Source organism: Battus philenor, unplaced genomic scaffold (assembly GCF_028537555.1).
Source record: "Battus philenor isolate CCGP_79_NKW_IND1 unplaced genomic scaffold, ilBatPhil1.0.hap1 SCAF_29, whole genome shotgun sequence".
Taxonomy (NCBI): domain Eukaryota; kingdom Metazoa; phylum Arthropoda; class Insecta; order Lepidoptera; family Papilionidae; genus Battus; species Battus philenor.
The window spans coordinates 5,978,350-6,001,504 of NW_027181692.1; the positions used below are offsets into that span (position 1 = coordinate 5,978,350).

At 33.4% G+C, this 23,155-nt stretch overlaps 2 protein-coding genes across 2 annotated transcripts in view; both read left to right on the forward strand.

Annotated features, from left to right (window-relative positions):
* Positions 1–23,155, forward strand: part of hts (adducin 1-like protein hts) — a 110,921-nt gene that overhangs the window by 83,436 nt on the left and 4,330 nt on the right. Inside the window, exons 12-20 of the mRNA XM_068769968.1 lie at positions 921–944; positions 4,551–4,661; positions 6,271–6,402; positions 6,751–6,913; positions 8,375–8,470; positions 9,929–10,000; positions 11,953–12,006; positions 14,467–14,613; positions 22,601–22,668. Of these exons, the coding sequence (XP_068626069.1) occupies positions 921–944; positions 4,551–4,661; positions 6,271–6,402; positions 6,751–6,913; positions 8,375–8,470; positions 9,929–10,000; positions 11,953–12,006; positions 14,467–14,613; positions 22,601–22,668 (867 nt within the window). The remainder of the gene's footprint in view (positions 1–920; positions 945–4,550; positions 4,662–6,270; positions 6,403–6,750; positions 6,914–8,374; positions 8,471–9,928; positions 10,001–11,952; positions 12,007–14,466; positions 14,614–22,600; positions 22,669–23,155) is intronic.
* LOC137926407 (uncharacterized) lies at positions 14,676–18,358 on the forward strand. Its single transcript, XM_068770007.1, has 3 exons — positions 14,676–14,682; positions 15,369–15,614; positions 15,822–18,358. Exons 1-3 carry the CDS (start codon positions 14,676–14,678, stop codon positions 18,356–18,358), a joined length of 2,790 nt encoding a protein of 929 aa, XP_068626108.1.

The window sequence follows — 23,155 nt, forward strand, 5'->3', positions numbered from 1 at the left end:
AAAACATTCCTGAATTTCTTTAGGCATAAAGTTGTATTCCATAACAGACAGCTTCTGAAATATACATTAAATTCAATACATACATTAAATATAATATTATCATAATCACAATTTTTTCCCAGACCATAGACAAGAGATGACCATTTATCAAAAAGTTAATGCAACAATTTAAAAAAAAACTTTATTCTTTTGTTGTAAATCTTGTTTTATATAAATACTCTTATTAAATAAATTTAAATTTATATTGTAACTGCGTCACATCTAACATATACCTAGATTTATTAATTAGTAAATCTACAACTTTGTAGATTTAAAAGTATATTAGGCTCTATGTACTGAATACATTCGTCTTTATATAATTTTTTTACGCTTTATCACATTCCATATTTTGGCGGGAAAAACTATTTTTTTTATTTTGGTTCGTGGTATATTTTTATATTTATTAATTCATTTCAAGTATTTACCAAAGGTTGTCAACATTTTTTGTGAAAATTGAAGACTGTTTTTAATTTCCAATAATCATTTATCGATTGTGTAGTTTTTAAAAAGGTATATTTATTTGAATATTTACGCTCAAATATTGTTTTTAATCAACGAAATTCATATTAGGTATATAGATGGAAATATTTATGTATATTTGCATTGTACGAGATGTTTAGTAACGTAAAAACTGTTTTAAAAGAAATTTCTTTTCGATTTATTTCTAAAATAGTTTTTGCGTGCCTATGGCTATGTTTATGTGCTTTCAAGTTTTTCTTTTATATTTAAAAATTAAATTTTGAAAAAACTATATAACAATTCTTTACTTAAAAATGAAATGCTTTTGAAGTTTAACTAGATTAATACTACTGTAAAAATTTCCGTTTGTTTGTTTGTGTGTGTTTTTTTTAATGCGTGACTAATGTAATAATGTTTTGCAGTGGGTGGATGCTAACAACGATGAGGTAAATAATATTTTTCGTTCAGAAATCTCTCTTCGACCTCATATTTCTTCTTAGTTCTTTGCTTTCTTCTTCACTCTCTTCTACTAAACAGTAATGGCCTCATTGCTTCACGTTTCAGATGACTGGGCTAGATTTTTTATAGGTTCAAAGGCTTTTATGATATATAGCCTTAGTTCAAACAGGAAAATTATACATTTAGGGCCATAAGGGCATAAAAATGATATGTATAGATAATTCATATAAATATACAGACAATGTTAAATAGTTATGTGTTAAATAACAAGAAATGTGGAAAATTATTTAATGATATATGTCATTCATATTTATTATGTTAATAATACATAATGAAAAATAACTATAATAATACTAGCTGACCCCGCAAACGTTGTTTTGCAAAAAAAATATTTTTTATTTTCAATTTAAAAATAAGTGTTGATCGTAGAGGGGTGAAAATTTAGGGTTGTATGTATTTTTGTATGTTGTATCATAAAAAAATAAAAACATAAAATTTCGTCAAAAAAATAAAAAAAAATTTTAAGGGTGAACAACCCTTATCACTTAGGGGTAGGAAAAATAGATAGTAGCCGATTCTCAGACCTACTAAATACGCATATAAAATTTGGTAAAAATCGGTCAAGCCGTTTCAGAGGAGTTCAAGTTCGAACACTGTGACACGAGAATTTTATATATTAGGTTGATATTAGATTTGACTTAGACTTAAATGCTAAACTAGTGTCGACAATAGTCCAAGAGGTTTTAGGACCGCATACTCAGTCAATCCGTAGAGTGTTCGTCATCTAAAAGATTGTCGAAAAAAATGTCGGAGTGGTGTAATTTCAAACAGCATCAATAGATGGTGTTAGTAGTCTATTAACACGCGCAATCGTTTGACATCGGGTAAATATATATATATATACACACACACATATATATATATATATATATATATATATATATATATATATATATATATATATATATATATATATATCGGGTTTATACCCGGTTTATACTATATAGAAACATTGAGTTTCTTCCGCCATTTCTACCAGCCCAGCTAAGCTTTTCGAAGTTCTAGTAGTAATATTATTCAGAAAATGGCTTCCGACAAATTCAAGAATGGTCTCTTGGGCTCGGATGTCGGAATGCTAAAGCAGTAACAAATTAATTGGTTTTCCTGTAATATATGTCGCCAGAAACGACATTACTTTCTGGTCCCCCTAATACATATACACACATATATATGTATGTGTGTATATGTATTAGGGGGACATTACACACTAAATATATATACAATAAAAAACTGATGACGAAACCGATAATTTTTCTGTTCAAAATTAAACTTGATTTACATTTGTAGCATATATAGAACTCGCTCGTAACAACTAAATATACAATAATTCTCTTCTCTCTTATTTCTGTTGTGCGTCAAAGAGCAGTGTAGTCATGAGAATCTTGTAAAGGCCTATTTAAGAATCTAATCTTTCTAACATTCTTCTTTCTGATCTCTGTTGTCATTTGGGTCTCTATATGGTTCGTAATTGAGTCGTATGACAATATTGGATTGAACGACATGACCTCATATTTTAGATTCCTTTAGCTTTATGGGATTCTATTATTAACATAAAGTAAGTTTCACTTCTTAAGTAGCCAATGATAACATAAGTGGAAGTAATAAGTAATTTAATAGAATCAGGCGTTACCTCGCGGAAGTCCATCCTAAGTAAGAAAAGGACCAATATTTAGCCACTTGACTCTGTGTTTGGCACTAATCGGTGTAACATAACTCCTGAAGATGCTCCATGGAGGGGTGAAACACGTGTTGAGTAATTTAGTGGTGACGGTTATGTGATTCGCGTTGTTTGCCGCATACGCATTTATCAGCGGGCTGGCGGGCGGTGCATTTTATTGCACGACTACCACTGCATGTGCGGAAGTGGCTAAATATTGGTCCTTTTCTTACTTAGTAATAAGTAAAATATGTTAGAAAATTAATTGAATGTTTTGTTACCATTTTTAGTTTAAAATAAATTAGTTTTTTTTTACGCTGTACTAAGGTTATGTTGTGCGATTTTGGGGGAGGCATATGCCATGCAGTGGGCGCCTATCGGCTGTCATGATGATAAACTCAGTACACTAAGTCCATAAACGATGGATGGGTGTCAATATTACTACATTAGAATTTCGCAGTTGCGACTTACCGTATGTTGCCGGATTCAATTCCGGAGATACAATCTTATTTAATTCTATTAAAAATTTAGATGATAGGCAGCTGCGTCTGTGTACCATAATATCACACTGCAATCGCCAACCCGCCAGTGATCATGGCGATTATGGTATATACCCCCATAGATATCTCTGGGGGAGGTTATGTAATGCAGTGGGTGTCTTTGGGCTGATACGACGACAGCATTGGAATAGAATTCATCATCATTTTAGCAGAAGGAAATCGAAATAATGGGGGAGACCTCCATAATCAAGAATTTTCCGACGATTTTAACAGTTTCGTCTTTGCACATTATGGTCGCAGAGGCCATTTTCTAGGCGCAATGTGGCCTGCCGACTGTTACTTAAATTAAAAAAAAATTGTAATTATTTCCCTTAAGATTTGAGTGATAGGCAACACTGCGATTATTCGGTATCAATTTTTTAACCACTTATTGTGACAGTATGTGGAGTGTTGCCAGTTTAGTTTTTGAAAATACTACTTTAAATTTCTACAAAAAATATATAAAAATATCTACTCACAATATAATCAACTCAAAATATTTTTTTGTTTTATGAAAGGTTTAATTAATTTTTTAGATAGAGTAAAATGTTATTTAATAATGTAGGTGCAGGATAGAACCAATTATTGATACAAAAAAACCTTTAGATGTGAATTGCAAAGGCTTAGGTAAAATATTTCTTAGTATCTACGGCATAAGGTTCAAATTCCAAGAACGCATGTTACTAATTACTTCCAACTTCAAGTATTTATGTTAAAATCATTGTTACAGAAGTGAAACTTACTAGTAATGGAATATTTATTTTACGTTTTATAACTCGTGTATTTTTAATAATTACTAAAAACTTTCAAGAGCATTTCATATTTCCTACCCTGGTTTATTCTGAATGGAATTATTGAGAGAAATAATAATTCCGTTCAGAGACAATCATCGAGTCTGTACAGTGTAGGGTACTTTGAAAAAAAAAGAGATAAAAAAAGAACTTGAATTGGATAAGAATGTTGCCAGTTTCTTCTACCCACACCGCCTCAATCCTCAAGCATTCCTCACATCCATTACGTTTTTTTTCTTGAACGATTTCTTTCGATGACAAAGACGCGCTTATTGCATGTGTTGCCATATAAAAATCTGTACACGCTCGATGAGTTTGCCAGGACGAAAAAAAAGTCTGCATTTTTTTTTCTTTTTCGCATAGCACATCTCTCCTTAATGCCACTGTACCTGACTAACATGAACCTATACTAAAACGATCAACGCTGGCAACATTTTTACTAATTTGTTCTTTTTTTTTTCTCTTCCCCTACGCTGGAAAATCGCGTCGCCATTCGGTATACCGCGACGTGTTGTGATTGGATTTTGGACCTTATTGCGAGTGCAGTGGGTTCAGGACGGTTCACCAGGTCACTCCAGCACCCCAATGAAGATTGACACCCTACAATTCGTGCCTAAGAACACTAACCCCAAGGAGTTCAAGCAATTGCAACAACAGGTATGTTTTAATTAATAAATATGTTGATTTCTATGACGTCATTTAGAATGTAATTACCCTTTGCACACAAATATTCTTTGACAATTTTAAATCTGGGAGTGGAAGCTTCGAGAACAACTTGTTGGATGATTTTATGATTTTCTTGAGCGGTAAGCGACTAAAGTTATTTTGCGCAGATTTCATATCTTGTGTGGGAAGCGACTAAAGTCATTTTACGCGGATTTCACATCTTGAGTGGAAAACGACTAAAGTAATTTTGCGCGGATTTCATATCTTGTGTGGGAAGCGACTAAAGTAATTTTGCGCGGATTTCATATCTTGTGTGGGAAGCGACTAAAGTAATTTTGCGAGGATTTCATATCTTGTGGGGGAAGCGACTAAAGAAAGTCATTTTACTCGGATTTCATATCGTGCGTGGGAAGCGACTAAAGTCATTTTGCGCGGAATTCACATTTTGAGTAGGAAGCGACTAAAGTTGTTTTTCGATGAGCAACGATTTCAATGAGATGTAGCAAGGAACAACACTTTAGAGACACTTTGTATGGACATAGGAAACATGTACTAGAATCCATCGTAGAAACTGGAATCCGCTTGTGCTTTGTTAAGAAAATACGCAGTGCAAAGCGATATAAGTGTAAATTTTGTAACGTACACTTGCACAAAGAAAATTACTTTGAACGATATCACACTTTGAAACATTTTTTATTTTTGGTTTTTCTTAGTTCTTTATTTCTGACAAGTTAAAGATAATAAAGAAATTGTTTTTAACACTGAAACTGAAATTTTAATCAAAAAAAGTCTAATGTCTAAAATCTGCAGCTATTTTATGCAGAAGGAATTTTGTGTGCAAACTGCAAAAAAATTCCCGCTACTAGACAAGACTGGCGGCAAAGTGTCCACGCAAGATGTGTTAAGACAGTGACATCCATCGATGTAATCTAAAGAAATAATATAAATTTATGGTACCCTCTATTAGGGTCCATAAATTGTCTAACTCATTCCCGGGTCAATGTATTAGATATTATAATAGAATACCAAACGATGCTACAAACATATTCCTCGGTAATTTCAAAAAAAATATTTAGCACAAGCTCTGCCAAAGGACTAATTACTTTATTTAGGATATATGTAAATGAATTGTTCTAATTTTATAAAAAACAAAATTGTTAATACATTTGTAAAAAATACTAGTTTTTGTCATTGGGTAGCTTGTTACGAACTAATGTACACTTAATTTTGAACTGATGATAATAGATGATTGAAATGATCTTATACAATAAATTTATTGTGGAGATTCTTCTTGCTTCTTCTCCATAACTATAACTTGTCGTAATCTTGCGAAGCAGAGTAGAGCCATAAATAAAAGAAATGTAAATAAAGTTGTCGATCAATAAGAGTCCTATTTAAAATAAATGAATTTTATCTCTTATCTCTATTCATCTTATCATGTCGTTTACACGTTCACCGCACTTTCGGTGTAACTCTTCCATTTTTACTGGTTACGTCAAGGTGATCTTCACGTAAGTATCAAAAAATTCGCATACTATAGCACGAGTTTTGTGAAAATTTTTGTGTTTAATTTGTTTTTATTAATGAATTACCGATTCAGATTAAGGAGAACCGACGCGCGGATAAGATCAGCGCTGGACCTCAGTCTCACATCCTGGAGGGCGTCACCTGGGATGAGGCGGCGCGGCTGGTCGGCGAAGATGCCGTCAATACCCACACCGGAGACCACGTGGTACGTTTACTATTATCATATTTTTTTTTATTTAAGTTCACAAAATTGACTTCGTCTGCATTTCACCCTATGGATGTTCATTGTAAAATATAGGCCTTGGGTATCGCGGGTTCATTTCCCATAATGCAATTTTAAATAACCTTTCTTTTTGTATATTAATGATATAGGATTGACACTGCTCACAAACAAGTATATATATATATATATATATATATATATATATATTTGTTTATATATGTGTTAGTGTGTGTGTGTGTATAATAAATGAACTATACATTCACCACTTTGAATCTCTCTCCTATAATCAATTACCTTATGTATGACGCTACAAAGGTTGATTTACACCAGGTGCTGATGGGTGCGGCTTCGAAGGGCATCATCCAACGCGGCTACCAGCACAACGCGACCGTCTACAGCGCGCCATACGCGCGCAATCCCTTCGACCACGTGACCGACCGCGAGATTGACGAGTACAAGCGCATCGTCGAGAGAAAGCAGCGCGGCAACGAGTGTAAGTAACATCGAGGAACGAAGGTTTTTTTTTTATTTATTTTCATGCCTGAAAATCCCAGCCACAAAGCGACAGGAATCTGCCGTGTTTACATCTTTTTAGCAGACCTTGTTTCTTATAATTTAACATTCTTTCTTATCTTTAACAATAATATTTGTGAACTCTATTGGTATTGGAACTTCCCGGGTGCAGCATAAAGACTTTTGTGATGGAATGAACAGGGCTGTGGGAACGAGTGGAAGGAATGGTTACTTTTTTATTACGATCAAATTGAAAGATTTTTATTAAGAGCTTATTAAAATAAATACAGAAATTATGAGAGTACAACCTTTACCATCATCTCGACCACAGGACGCTGATCGCAGAACTTATGAACATGGGTTTATTGCGATGATTATTGAAGTTACAAGATAACATCCTCTATCATTGTCTCGGAGACGAGACTCCCAACGCTGGGCATTAGAACAAAGTAAGCCCCACAAGAGGGCTTAGGGGGGATGGTTACTATTTTGTACAGAGACAGATGTGTGTGATGTTTTTATTGTTGACTAAGCTTAAAATTAATATAGAAATTATTAAAGTATAAAGTTACAATCACATATCAGCTTTCATCACGGCTGCAGGAAGGCCAATGGACATAGAACTCCTTCCTTGATTCCTAATAGGACCGGCTATAAGGGCCTGGATCGAGCCATATTTATACTAGCTTTTTAATATTTATATATATACTAGCTGATCCCGCAAACGTTGTTTTCAAAAAAAAAAAATTTACTAAACAATTAAAAATTAGAGTTGATCGTGGAGGAGCCAAAATTTAAGGTTGTGTGTATTTTTATATTTAAAACAAAAAAAAATTGTCTAAAAAGTTAAAAAACATATTTTAAGGGTGAACAATCTTTATCACTTAGGGGTATGGAAATTAGACAGTAGCCGAGTCTCAGACCTACTGAATACGCATATAAAATTTGGTAAAAATCGGTCAAGCCGTTTCGGAGGAGTACGGTAACTTACATTGTGACTTGAAAATGTTATATATTATATATATATATATATATATATATATATATAACATATAGACAACAACCGCAACCGCAACACCGCAAAAATTTCCCCTAATCGAAATAGCTTTATTATATAAGATCATTACAATCATCTTCGTCTTAACTTTTAAAGAATTGAATTGACGAAAATAATTTTTTGCTTAAAAAAAGCAATTCATTTCCTGACATCTTTATCCTCAATAACTCTAAATTATAGTCGCACAGGACCTATGTTAATATATATGTTTTAATTTACAAGGATATAAATTTACTGCGTAGTTTATTATAAGACTTCACTAGTTGGTAATGATTTCGTTACATTATCATCGCTCGATGCCATTAACTATCAACTACTAAATGTTAGAGATAAAAATCGAAGGTAAAAGGGACCAGAGTGTTAATATTGTTATTTCGTCAACAGACGACACCGACTTGTCCGAGTCCGAAGCTGTAAGCGGAGCACAGGTGACCTCTCCTGCAAGCGCACCCTCCGAGACCGAGGAGGAGTCGCGTGACGGTAAGCACACATTTACACTTGCACAAACACATGCACCAACACACACAAGCACATGCACCAACACACTCACAACATCGTGTGCCAGTTCACAATACAGAGTGATTGGTTATATGTGTAAAAAGCTTTGCAGTGAATATTTAGCTCATTTGCTGTCATTATTGTATGGTATACCCAAAAATAATAAATAACATAATGATAATATTGCTAGAAAGAGTTTAAAAAATTAGAATTACATATTAAATTTAATTATTGTTTACTATCTATACCAGTGATTCCCAAAGTTATCTATATAGACCCCTAGGGGGTCTATGACAACCTGCAAGGGATCTACGTCAGCAAAAAAAATTTGAGGGTCCATGAAATGAAAATGGGGGTCCACGATAGTGGATCTCAACACATATACTGATAGTACCTATTTACTTACATCATACTATCTTATAATATCAAAACATTTACATTATTTATAAAAGTACCTATGAAGTAAAAAAATTATTATATATGTTTATAAAATTGTGTAAGTTGTAGGATGTTGGTATTCGCTTTGTGGTCGCAATACATTTTGAACTTGTAAAAACCTAATAAATGTATAAATTTACATGTGTTTTTACTTTAAGTTTTTAACACTAAAGTTAACGGTAGTGCCGTTAGAAATTTACAGGAAATCAATATCAGGTAAGTCAGGTCTATCCAACATGGAAAAACATGGCAAGGGGTCTACGACACAAAAAAGTTTAAGCAACTCTGATCTATACTGACAAAAGTTATTGGTGTGTCGTATCCACTTTATACAAGGCAATTGGAGATAGATGTAGAAGATTAAAAGTTTTTTGCTGACAAATGAGTAGTGCATTTCATCTCTTTAAAGTTTTTATACTTAAAACCAATCATCCTGTATACACACACGTACACTACACGTACTTGTTATTATTCTAACAATAAATATATGTACTTAAGGATCTCCCAATATAATCTACTGGTAAGCCAGTTCTCGATTCTAAGCCGTCATCATCATTTCAACCGAAGTATTTTTAGTTCTGGACATGGACCCCTTCCTAAAATTTCCACCTGGAATCGGTCTCCGTCCAGCGATCTTAACCCGTTCCGTGCCTCGGCAATTTTTGATGATTTTTTGACGCACGCTTTACATTTCTTCAGTACTGCAAAGCTATAATTAGCGGGAAAAAGTTATAAATTTTAATATGCATTACGTAAGTGCATGCGTGATGTGAAGTTATCTATATTAGATACTACAACTCATTTTTAAAGAACTCTTTACGTAGTTATTACACTCGGTTGCACTAGCGATTTGCCCCGATCCCTGCCACTTCGGATAAAGTAATTCTTCGAGCTATACTAATGACCCTGGTGGTTCTTTAAAAATTCTCATCTACTCTCATCTAGCATTTTATGTACTCTTAATAATTTTAAAGCAGTTATAGATGTGTGTATTTTTTGCAGAGCATCGAGTTCTGCGGATAGAGACGAAGCAGGTGCCGGTTCGCAGCCAGCCCGAGCTCGTGCTGAGTGACGGTAAGTATCTTGACCTTGACTAATATTAAACTACCCACGTTAGTAATCCGGAAATAGCAAGCCATCTTATCGTCTTACCCTCGAACTGGTAAACTGAACGTGTGATAGCCCCAGAGATCCTTTCTACTATCTAGTAATCCCGAGAAATATATCCAAGTCCTATAGAGTGTCATATGAAAGACCTTGAGCAAAGCCACTGTAAAATTGTCTATGACAAGGGTCGGCAACCAAATATATATATAATCAAAATATCTTTATTCAAGTCTGTATTTAATCTTGGATCGTCAAAATTTTAACATCATAAGGAGTAAGATGATTCTGAATCGGAATGCTGTTCTGCAAGAGTTGGCCAGAACAGTTTTCTTCGACTGTTGCACTCTCTTTTCAAATGAGATTTAGCAATGTTTGATTTATTACATTATAATATCAACCGTGTAAATGAGTCAATAAACCAAGTTCCACACATTTAGGTCAACAAAAACTCTTGAGAACTTAATATTTCTTTATAAATATAATTTTCGTTGTAGATTTAAATTTTAAAAAAGGTCTAAAATATTGGCGGAACTTTATTATGTATGTGTGTGCACTCACATCCATGAAGGATTTAATAGCAGGTTCAAGACGAAATTAATTTCAATAAAATATTAAATGAAACATTCTCTTTGACTAAGAAATGAATATACAAGGTCGCAGTTGAAATTTAAAACAAGTTATGAGACAAATTCATCCAAATTGTTTAAAACCACTGCTTTAAGTTAAATCTAATGTGATTTGTTATAAAAAAACACTCATTATTTATGTAAAGAGATATTCTCTTATGAATTATCTTTAAAAAAATGTTTGTGGGTCAAAAAAAATTAAATTTTGTAAATTGTAACTGTAATTGTTCCGACTCTAAAGGTTGCCGATCTCTGGTCTAGACTAAGCTTCTTCAGCATTCTGTCACCACAAATAAAGTTATTGTTTTTTAATATCCTTGTAAAAATTTTGCACCTACCCTCATCAAATAATATGGGTAGTAAGATTTTTTGTTTAAAGTTATTTTGTACAGATATATTTTAAATACTAGTGTTATATAGTTTAAAATGTTTCTTCCTATCTTTGTAAAGTCATATGCTCTGCCCAATCATGCATACATATTTTTATTTGCATGATTTTTTTTTCGAATTTGTTTAAGGAACTAGATATAGAACATTGCATATGATCTAGCATGGTTTGTTAGATGATATAGTAAAACATTTTTTATTATCTTCGACTAAAGATTTTTTTTCTGACTGTACTTGAACTATTTACGTGTTATATTGTATCTCAAAAGTAAGTTTATGTACTAGGTAAATTCATTACGTAAAAGATTATTTAAATTTTAAAAAAAATTATATATAAGGCTGATCGCTTATTATAAATATCGTACGATACCCTGCGATAAATATTGCACATCGACCTTTGGAAGGAGACAATCGACTTATTTCGGCTTCGTAAAGCGTTATCTCTGTCGCACGAAATACAAACAGTCCGGTATCTATTAAGAGCTGTTACAACAAGTGTCATTTGCTTGTTTTGATAATTATTTTCATTCTTTGTATAAAATACACCAATTTTTCTATAAGTGGTGGCTTTAGGTTGAGGTAAAATAAAATAAAAAAACATGTTCACATTATGTTTGCTTGTTTTATTATTTTAGAAAATTACAACTGTACATAATAAACACCATTATAACTATTGTTAAAATGAGACATTGTAATAAAAATAATTTGGTGTAATGGAAGTAACTGAGAATTAGAATTATTATTATTTTTATTAATCATCCGTCCGAATGTTTTACAGTTCGATAAAAACTTACTTTTGAGACATCATATATACTTCTTTAAGCCTTTATCCGTTGTCAGTCTTTCGTCGATGATAAATTCTAGAATTTAGTCGCGCATGCCTAAATCCCTCTTTCCTAATCTTAGTGGACACGACCGACTTTCTGAAGGCCGAGAGGGAACACGCTGAACTCACTAGAGGTTAGTCCATCTCGCCTAGATGACCTAGGCCTTATATATTTTCGCTTAGAGGTCTTATAAAATACTTCCTGAAAGCTTTGAGTTTGATAATAAATACACATATGAAAACCTTAGATATTGGTATAAGAATAACGATAAAAATAGCAGAATGTCATACATTTCCCTACGCTCCGCAAAATTAGTAGTACCTTTCTGGGCAACTAATGTATTGCAATACACTTCCCTGTAATGTCTCTGTGATGTGATAAATTTATAAAGTTTATTAAACAAGTCATGGAACCTCAGTGTAATGGATTATGATGAGACGCTTTGGCTCCTGTAGGATTCTTCCTGGAGCCGGTAGATTTTGGAAGTAAAGTCCAAAGTAGAAGTGTGTATATTGATGTAAATTCCCCCATGGAACAAAATCAGTAGGTTGATATTGTTATTGATAGCAAATTATGTTCCAATTTAATTGAAATTTTCACGCAAATATTTTATATATATATATATATAAAATTTCGCCAATAAAAGTTATTAAAAGATCGCAAAGTTTCTTTGGAAGGAATAGGAAGTTATATTTCTGAAGCACCACCATTTACACTAATTGGAACAGTAAACGCTGGTGGTAAAACACTCACTCAATATGTCCTCTAGACCAGGGGTGAGCAACCTTTTTTTTATCAAAGGGCCAAATTAAATTTTTTTTTGCCCGGTCACATAATGCAAAAGTTATAAAATAACTTGATTTTTATAAACATGACCAAAAGAAAATATTAAATTGTTATTTCAAAATGAAAATAAGCAAGATAAGAACGGAAAAAAAGGATAAACCTGAAAATTTAAATGAGAAATTTGGCATCGGTTTTTGATACAAGCTTGTATATATACGTTCGCAGATTTTTAAGCGTGTATTACTGTTTTGATCTGTTTGATTGAATTTTATTACAAAATATTGATGATAGAAAGTCGATAAAATTAATTCAAAATGCTTGCAGAGTCGCATAATCATGTTTAATGAACCGCGTGTTGCTCTTCCCTGCTCTAAATGAATTCCAAAACATTATCTTAACGACGATACAAAATGTTTCATATAAAACCTAACACAGTACTTTATCGCCCTTTTAGTAATAACTATTATTATATATTAGCTCATATCGGATACATTAAAAAAGCTTTCAGGAAACAATTATAAATCTCTAAAGCATGCCTTATATAATGCACAAATAACCTTGCTGCATGGATACTCAATTTATTTGGCTATGTACTAACCATAGGTATATTTAAACACTATATCTAACTTACAATTTACACAATCATAGTTTTTTCTAAATATGCCTAGGTCCTCTCATGGGGACTTTGAATCTAGTCATTGACCAACTTGGTGAAATAGAAGTATGTAGTGGTTCGAACCATAGGCACCTCGGAAGCCTTCGGACTTCGCCACCTCGAACTGAATGAATCTGCATTGAAAACACAAGCCAAAAAAATTAAATCTATTTTACTCAGTGCATTATTAACTAATTACTGTGTCAAGGTTTAATTTGCAAAAATTCATCGCATAAGATGCTTTGGACTTGTTTAATGTAAAATTTATTTTTATTACTAATGAAAATAACGAATAAAATCTTTGTATATACTTCGCCATCCACGAAGACTGGATATATATAGCTTAATAACACCCTATGTATAGTGTATTTGTGATAGAAGAAGAGATTTAGTTCGTCCTCGTGGATGGTGCATGGGGACTACTCTCAGGAACTTATTTTCGAAAGTCAAAAAGGCTGTGATGATGTTCATCATCATAATGTACATCATAAGTAAGAAGTACAAACATTTTTAGTTGAACTATATTCTTATCGTGTGTAATAATAGGCTGTGAGTTGGATCGTTGGCGATATCGTCTTTCTATAACAGTCTTCTGTCATGAGTTAGTATTTAAAAAAGGCTTCTAAATCGTCGATTTACAAGAGTTTCTTATGTTAAATTGTCAAAAAGTTGTAGGAAATTTCATAAATATTAAAGATCGAGTTTTTTCTTCATACTTCAGATGATCTTGCTCAAACGCTTTTCGGATACCTTTATCCGCTTCAAACTTTAGTTGCGACGTCGATACCGAGTGAACGTTCTCTCTGAAAGTATTGTGACACACGTTCGGTGCTGGTGATGGATCCGGGCATTCTTGTATACGATTACTCCTTTTTGATTAAGATATTGTGTCTATAATATTTCTGTGACGTTATTCTAACTTTATCTAAGATTTTTCTCATTCCCATATCGATGGTAGATTTTTTCCAGAAAATATAGTCTAGATGATAGACTCCTCAGTTCAAAACGTTAGTTCGAGGTTGTTAAAGTAAATCTGGTCATCAGAATTGGATGTTATGTTGGATATTTCAATAGCTTTAGTATCACCACTTTGTGGTTGGTTCTGAAAATCTGGTATAAAAACATTTGATATATTTCCAATGGTAAATCAAGTGGGTCGAGACCCAGACCTGCTGTCGGATGACGAGGTGTTCCTGGACTCGAGCGCGTCTGCTGCCACCTCCAGCGCTGCTGTTCCACCGCCTGCCACAGTTGTGGTGCGACAATACACCACCGCCCCCGTGCATGGGACTATCGGAGGTGAGGGTGTTGAGATCTGGAGACGTAGACGTCAATTTTGCATTGTTGTGTTGTCTACCAGGATGCTTGGTACTATAGTTTGATAGGAATAGGTAGCGGTAAGAGCTAAAAGGGGCTGAATCAGAAAGTTAAATGTGTTTTGAAAGTCATTTTAAGGTAATACAACTCAAAAGCTCCTGTTGTTTTCGTACATGCAGAGTTGTCGCCTAGTGTTTCATTGTGTTCGTCTATAACATCAGTTTTAACTTTGAGGTAACTATCAATCCATTGGTTACTTGTCTTGTCATCCGTGATGTTTCATACAATGTAGAAATGTATCGTGTCTATATATATATATATATATATATATATGTACAAATATGTTATTTGACCGATTCCAAATATATTCACGGATCGATGTATACGTTAATTTTCCTATCATCACCTATCATCACTTCAGTCCTAGGATGTCCACTGCTGCATTTAGGCCTTTCTATAGATTTCCAAATAGACCAGTTGGAAGCGACCTGCATTCAGCATTTTCCCACATATCTAATAAGGTCCACCTTGTCTTGCGTTTCGCTTGCTAGTCAATCTTCTCCACTCCAAAACCTGTGGCCTGTTAAATGCCACTTCAACTTGTCTAAAATAGATGAACATACGGTGAATAAAGTAAAAAAAAAAAACATTCCTGAGAATAGTTCACAATCATGCTACGTTTGCGGCATGTCATTTAGCTTTTTCACACCTAACCGTTTGCTAATTCATTAACACAGGTAAAGATACAAGCGACGAGGTGACGATTGACGAGACACTTTCGTGTAACGCGCGCTCGAAGCATTCATTTCCACGAAACCCAAACTTTGAAAATTTCGTTCACAAATTTGAAACTGTTGATATCAAAAAACACCCGAAATGTAATCTTAAAGACGGTTTGAGTAGTAAAGAGATCGGACCTTTCCGCCGTAATTATACAGAAAGTGTGTCTAGCTTAGATTCGATATCGTCCCTCGAGTGGGACGGTAGGTGTAAAAATGAACATTTCTTTCGCACTCGATCCCTACCCAGACAAAGGACGAATTCGAGTTCCTATAGGTATCTGTACAGAACACGCTCTCACAGCGGATTCATTAATTCATTCATCAAAGATCCAAATCCAACCCACTACCATTTTCCTAAAAATAAATCTCGAAGCACAAGTATTCTCACCAATGGTTATTTCGCTACAGACCCTAAAGGTAACTTCAAACCGAAATCCCACCGTTCACTTTACTTTTCCGTTGACAACTTGCATCGGACTTCGTCTAGAGTACTCAACTTTGAACCCAAACCCAGTGTAGTTAAGGTAACGAAAGATTTTGTTCCGGTTTTTAAAGTAGAATCTAAAGTCAATGCAGAATTTGTTGATAGTCAGGAATTTAATGAGGACAATTATTTAGATATAAGCAATAGTTTTTCAACTGAAAATCAAACCATCGTCGAGAATAAAAAAGAGATTAAGGACGATACAAAGATAGAATGTTCATCCATTGTTCATAACCAAGAGGTAGACAACACGGATGAATGCAACAATAATTGTGTTGATAAGGTGGAGGAAGATAATATCTCTGTTGAATCGTTGGAGGGAGAGTACCACAGCTTTCATGATGACATCGATCTCGAGGAAGGAGTATACGACAGTCCTGTGAAAAAGCTCATGGAAAAAGACATTAGAGATTACTCTGTTCCGATGGATATTTTTTACTCGGATTATAGAAAAAATGATAAACCATCTCACCAATCCCCAAAAAAGTATGACAATAAAAAAGTGACGACACTTGAACCTATATTAGAAGAATCCAAAAGCCTTAGCGACGAATCTAATAATATAAGCAGTCTAGATAGTATTAAAAACACCGACAATGCTTCTAGTGCAACTATTGAAAATAGCGATGAATGTTCTAAAAATATTAAAGACGAGGACACAGAAACGTGTGCCAATAATAAAAACACGGACAAGAATAATAAAAATGATATCTCTGAACTTCTAAGAATAAACGGAGGCAATGATTCTGGAGATAATGATCTTACAAAAGGGATTTTAATCCCAAATCCAATACACATATCTAACAATGAAAAAAGTAGTTTTATAATAGACGGTAAAATAGTAACAGCATCTGAGATGCTTAGGCTAAGTTACGGTAGTAGCTTAACTAGTTCTGAAACAGGTTTAAGCTTGGATTCCACTGCTGAATTCGAGAAATTAGAAATTGTTTCAGAATTACTTGGCATTTTAATTAATAGAGTTCACTCTGAAACTCTGTGTGATGCTGTACCGCCTCTCGCAGATTATCAAAACAGTTTAGTATTATGCGAAACACAAAATGATAACAACGAATCAATTATTACAGAAGCGTCATCAAATTCATCTCAAACACAGTTTGAAAATTTTTCCATCATGCAGATAGTTAAAGAAATAGAGTGTTGCGAAAGTACAGATTCAACTAACAGCAGTGGAACGACCGTGAATATAGCTGATGGGGTAGTTGAGGCCATAATTTATTACATCTTTGATACAGCGTTTTACAAAGCCACGCGTAGGTCAAAGCAAGTCCAGCTTCAGAAACGAGTAATCACAGTAGTTGATAGCGAAGATATTCTCTATACAACAACACCCCAATTTCTCTGTATCAATGTAACTCTTACAGAAGAAGACTGTCCTTTGGACTTAGAAATAAAAAAGAGTTATCATTTAGAAGAGAATCACAATATTAATGTCAATGATTTAGTAAGAGATACAGGAGTAATGGAAGAAGATATAGATAAGAATGTAACTAAAATCGACGATAATGATGCTCTAAAAAATATAATAAATGCTGATTTGAAGGTAGACGATAACATCATTGATGAGTATTTAGAATGTGATAATAATGAGACACAAGGCAGTTGCGATTCAAATTGGTCACTTAAATGTTATTGCAACTGCACGAACCTAGAGATATCTGACACCGACGTAGAAACAACTATAGCAGAAACAACTCGAGACAATTCTCAGGAAGTATCATTGAACGAAACATTTGTTTTAACAGATATATATGAAGGAGATATGAACACAGCTTTCGTAGAAGATAAAGATAGTGCCGGTCGATCTTCTTCTCCCAGAAAATCAAATTCAGTCTTCGATAACTGCACTGAATCTCCCATCAGGAATACAGACGATTCCTTCCATGGGAGCGACCTAAGCGTTCTCTACGAAAAAGACAACACACTATTGGGATCTCCTTTCGTTAGACAAACTCCAGTTCTCCCCATGTCACTGACACAAAACCGAGGTGGTATCAAGTATTGGCTGTCATTTGATGATAGCACCACCGATTACCTTGAAAAACCTTTAAGCAGATCTGTAAGAAGATTCGAAGATGCAAAAATGCCGAGTTTCGTTTCTTTAGATGTTGATAAAAAACAAGAAGATAGACCTCATTGGAGGAATAACCTTATCCAAAGACCAGGTGTACTTGCTAAAGACTTTAACTTGAATTCAGATAGTTTCAATACTGCGTCTCCTTTCAAATCTGTTTATAACACATGTGAATCCTCGATACAGGACTCCAGCCAGGAAAGGCAAAGACTACTTTACGACTCAAGGGCAAATTTGAAGACCAAATGCGACAGGCTTTGCACCAGCTGGCCCCCGTACGAGGAAACCGTGTTCTACAGAATTATATCCAAGTTTAGAATGTCTGAAAGCTTCGATCCTAACTCTCTTAAACTGGACAAAAGTCTCTAAGAATACTTATATTTAGTTGTAATTAAAAATATAGTATGTATACACGTTCTAAACTAAATTCACCATAGTAAATATGTGTTAGAAAGGCGCAGCTTACGGGTTAGTTCGACATAAAAAGCTAAACATGCGTTTACATGCACCTGTATTACGTTCTCTTTTATTATCATCGTTCTTGTATTGAAGGAGTGAATGTACAGCCAATTTTCTGTCAATTAATGTACATACCTTACCTTGAAATATTGGGGCGACAGGAAAGTAGTGTCCGTTTCTGTCGACATATTTTACAGAAAAACTTGAAAATTTGTATACTAGATGGCAAAAGGTTGTTGATAACGTAGGTGAATATATTGTTGATTAGAAATAAAAACTTGTTAAAGATGTAGTCGCGTGAATTTAAGAATGCGACGTTACTTTTCGGTCCCCCTAATGAATGGTTTTTGAAGTAATCAACATTAAGTTTTTAAAGTTGATTTGACTGCACAATAAAATAAATAATTGGTTACTATTGTCGCATTACAATAGATAAAAAAATTACAAAGTGTCATATTTCAGAGTGTTCACTTTATAAATGGTGATTAGAAATAGAAGTAAAAACTTGAAAGCTTTTTTTCCAAAAATTTCCTATATATTCACCGCCTTTATACCTTTAACATCTATAGCCAATAACCGGAAGACCATGTTACATAGATATAAAATTGGAATTTATCATTTTAAAAGACAAAGTTAAAAAAGTAACTACATGTAAACGCATCTTAGATCGTATCATTTTAGGCGCCAACTACAATCATATATCTATCCCTTTCACTTGCCAATAAAGATGAAGTGTTGTTGACTCTTTCTGGCAAATAATGTATGAACAGCAAGGTACAGAGTTATTGGAACAATTTAAAAATAGGATAATAAATGGAAAAGTTGTACACACACGTTTTTGCGTCGCGAAAGTCTCTTTAATTTGCTGAATGAGACGATTATCGGTATTATATGGATTACAGTGGAAGCTTGGTAGAAACGGTGACAAAATTTCTTTCCAAGGCTGTGCTTGGGTATATAGGATGATTTTCTTGTGAGGACTCACAGGTGTTCTCTTCTGTAGTTTAGCGCAAATACGTCCCATCTGTGCCACTTGGCCGTTGTATAGACCATTAGCATTATGGTGCCTTATACAAGCATTGGAAGTTTTCTTAATCGACGTGTTAACCGTTTAGTTAGGAAAACTTGTCCTAAATAATATGCCTAAAGGTAAGAAGTAACTTTAATACGCGATCCTTATGTGGGATGGGTGAGATCTTTGATAAATGATCTGTGAATTTGTGTACACAGGTGTAATACAGAGTGATTGGTTATAGGTGTAAAAGCTATATGTATATATATATATATATATATATGTATATATATATAAATATATATATATGTATATATATATATATATATATATATAGGTGTCATTGATTTGAGAAATATAAAACAGCCTAATGACAATATAAATATAATAAGAAAAAATATTTTCTAAATTCATATTACTTATATATTAAAAGGAATGTAACATATATGAGAGCGATCGCTTTATTCGGAAGATTGAAATATAAATATAAAAGATTACAACAACCTTTTTGTTGACAAATAAGCAAACTTTTGTCCCTTTAAAGCTTTTACATCTATAACTAACACATTCCATGCCACGTGGGGCGTATACGACCGCCTGCTCTTTTCGTTCAGGCCATTTGCAGTTCTCATTGAAAAACAAAGGATTCTTAAAAATTAATTGTAGGGTCGAAAATAGGTAACAACACATCAAGAGTGCGTGTACGTGATGCATATTAAAATATATAACTTTCCCGCTAATTATAGCTTTGCAATATTGAAAAAGTGTAAAGCATTCGTTTTTACGACTTTTAATTGTGTGTCGTATATGCTCCACGCGGCCTGAATGGAATATAACTTCAAACAGCACCTATAGATGGCGCTAGTAGTCGATTGTCATTCTGTAGATTAAACACCTTGCGTTAAGGATTTAAACGGGTCAAAGACATTTCGGGTTTTATTTGATACGTATCTTATTACTTTTTTTTTTCTCGCACGCATGCACGCACGCCATCTTAACGCCATTTTGTAAGATTTTCTTAACATGTTATTTATTATCTGTGGTGTATGTATTGCGCTCTGTTTGTTTTATTATTGCACGATATACGGTTGCATTTTTTTAATTATTTTATTTAGCTATGTGTACTTATATAATTGAAATGCATGTAAAAAAATATCGACTGTTTTTTTTTTAATTTTGTGTGGCTGTATAAAATAAATGTCTTTGTGTTGTACTTGTATTTTAAAAATGTTTTTTATTTTCGTTTCATTATCATCGTTTCAGGCTTAGGATATCCCATGTTATCAGTAATTCGGGCTTTGAATTTACAATTTAAATGTCAAAACTCAATAATGGAGAAATAAATAAAAATTCATTAGTTTCCTATCCAACATTATGTATAGGTATTTAATTATACACATACCAAACAATAACATAATTAAATCACTTAAGCATTTTAATGTAATGTTATTTTTAAACTCAAATTAGTATTTTACTCAGACAAATATTATTGACATAGAAAATAGCCCATCACTTATGAAGTTGGGGCATAGTGAACAGGTAGCTATCCGTTTTGAACGCCTATAATATAGTGTATATATGATTATATATTTTATTTGTCATTCATACTTCATACTATGTCATAATTGTCGTGGCATATTTTGCGGTTTCATTCTGAATAAGTCCGCATGCATATATTCAAAAACAAAACCACAAGCACGAACACAGACACACACACGGATACCGATCTGTACGGAAGAAATAAGTATTGTTTATGTATGTGTGTTTATTTATTATTAGTATACTTTTTTATTGTTTTATGCAATAAATTATATATTTATTTATCTATTTCATGTTCTTTACGGTCGGATATAGTACACTTTCTCTCTCTCTCTAGTACTGGCACATGTTTAACATAGCATAAAAAATGAAATGGAAAATATTGTTTTTGCTCTTTCGCACTTATTTGTAATTTCAAAGCCTCAATTATTCTAACTATATATGTTGAATCTAGTACAGAATCTATGTCATGGATTTAAGTTTTTTTTTTTGTAAAAAAATTTTGGACCAAGATAATGTGTATAGTTATAGTATATATATAGAAATAAAAAACCACTATATATATACTAAAAATTATTTTTGTGCGGATGATAGAAATCGCATAAAATATGAAAAGCTTCACGAATATCTATAAAAATTGTTTACGTAATGTAAATAAAATTAAAAAAAATTATGAAATATTTATCTCGTGTAGTAGTGATTTAAAACTTCATGATATAAATGATAATTGCTTAAATGTATATTTTCCTTCGAAGTCTGATAAAACTTTGTGTGAATTGATTCAAAATCGCTTTAGTCACTTGAAGATATCACCTCGTTTAGTGATGATTTAATCACCACGGTGATCAGTTTTAGCGATGATTTTATTTCACTATACGCTTGTTTGTATGTCGGTATACAAGACTATATACACATTAGCTTTATTGATACCTTTGTCAATAATGTTTCAAAATGCTAAAACATGTTTAAATGCATAATCAAGTAAGTAATTACAAGAAAATTTTAGTTACCAACATATATAATTGGGAAATAAATATATAAGTCAAATTAAATGCAAAGAAATATCAAAATATTGTAAAGTCAATTATTTGAAATTAATAATGATATGTTTGTTTTTGCTATGATTTTAATGCTTGTCTAACATTTGGTTTTGGCGTCGCGTTCGATACGCTTTGTCATATGCATCAAGATCGACCGCTCACTCTCACGCATGCACTAGCTTACGTCTGGTTATGGGAAAGCTGCTATATGTTATATATAAATAGAGGTGAGTTTTGCATGAAATGTTTTTTTTTGTTTTTAACTGTCAATACCTTTAGCATCTGTCAATACCTTTGACATCTGTCAATACCTTTGACATCTGTCAATACCTTTGGCATCTGTCAATAAAAGCGCGGGAAATTTTTATTTATACTTTGACATATTTTATTTCAATTTTAAATTGTGTGTAGTTTTATTTATTTAAAAATCTAATTAAAAGCAAAATAATGAGTTTATTTATGTGTATTTATATCTTATATATATGTATTTATAAGAATTAATATAAATTGGTATATTGATAAATTTGATAATAAAATAACTTGTAACTGGCAACATTGCAGGGGAGCATACCGTCAACGGTGACCACTCGGACGCGCATCAGAGCACCTTCTCGCACAGCAGTAAAGAGGTAACAATACATAAACATGTCACTCAACAGACAAAGATCAAAGATCATCACGATTAGATGTCCTGGGCTGCCCGCTTCTAGCGACTTAGACTATGTCATCGCGATAGGATCCAGACCAGGTGGGACAGCTCTACCGTTTCGTGATCACCACTCGTGGACCTGGAGTCAGCTGTTTGTTGCAATCGTTCGGTCACTTATATCAGTCTAATAAAAGGAACAACTGGGTCAAACATCTCATAGTTCATCATCAACTGTCTCCACCCGCTGTTGGCAATAGTACCAACAAAAAATGTTTTAGTTAAGATTTTATCTATGGTTTGGCGAATCGGTAAAATATGTTTTTATCTGTGCTCTCTCTATCTCTGCTCCCTACCGCCACCGAGCACACGTGTCTTCCCTTCCTTGTTAAATTAATTCTTAATAAATGAATTCATTCTCTAGACCAAGACCTTTTAATTAAATACGGTCCACTAAAGTCAATCCCATC

Coding starts and splice junctions, on each gene's coding strand:
- LOC137926407 (XM_068770007.1), top strand. Junction 15,615..15,821: donor ATCGTCCCTCGAGTGGGACG/GTAGGTGTAAAA, acceptor ATTTCGCTACAG/ACCCTAAAGGTAACTTCAAA.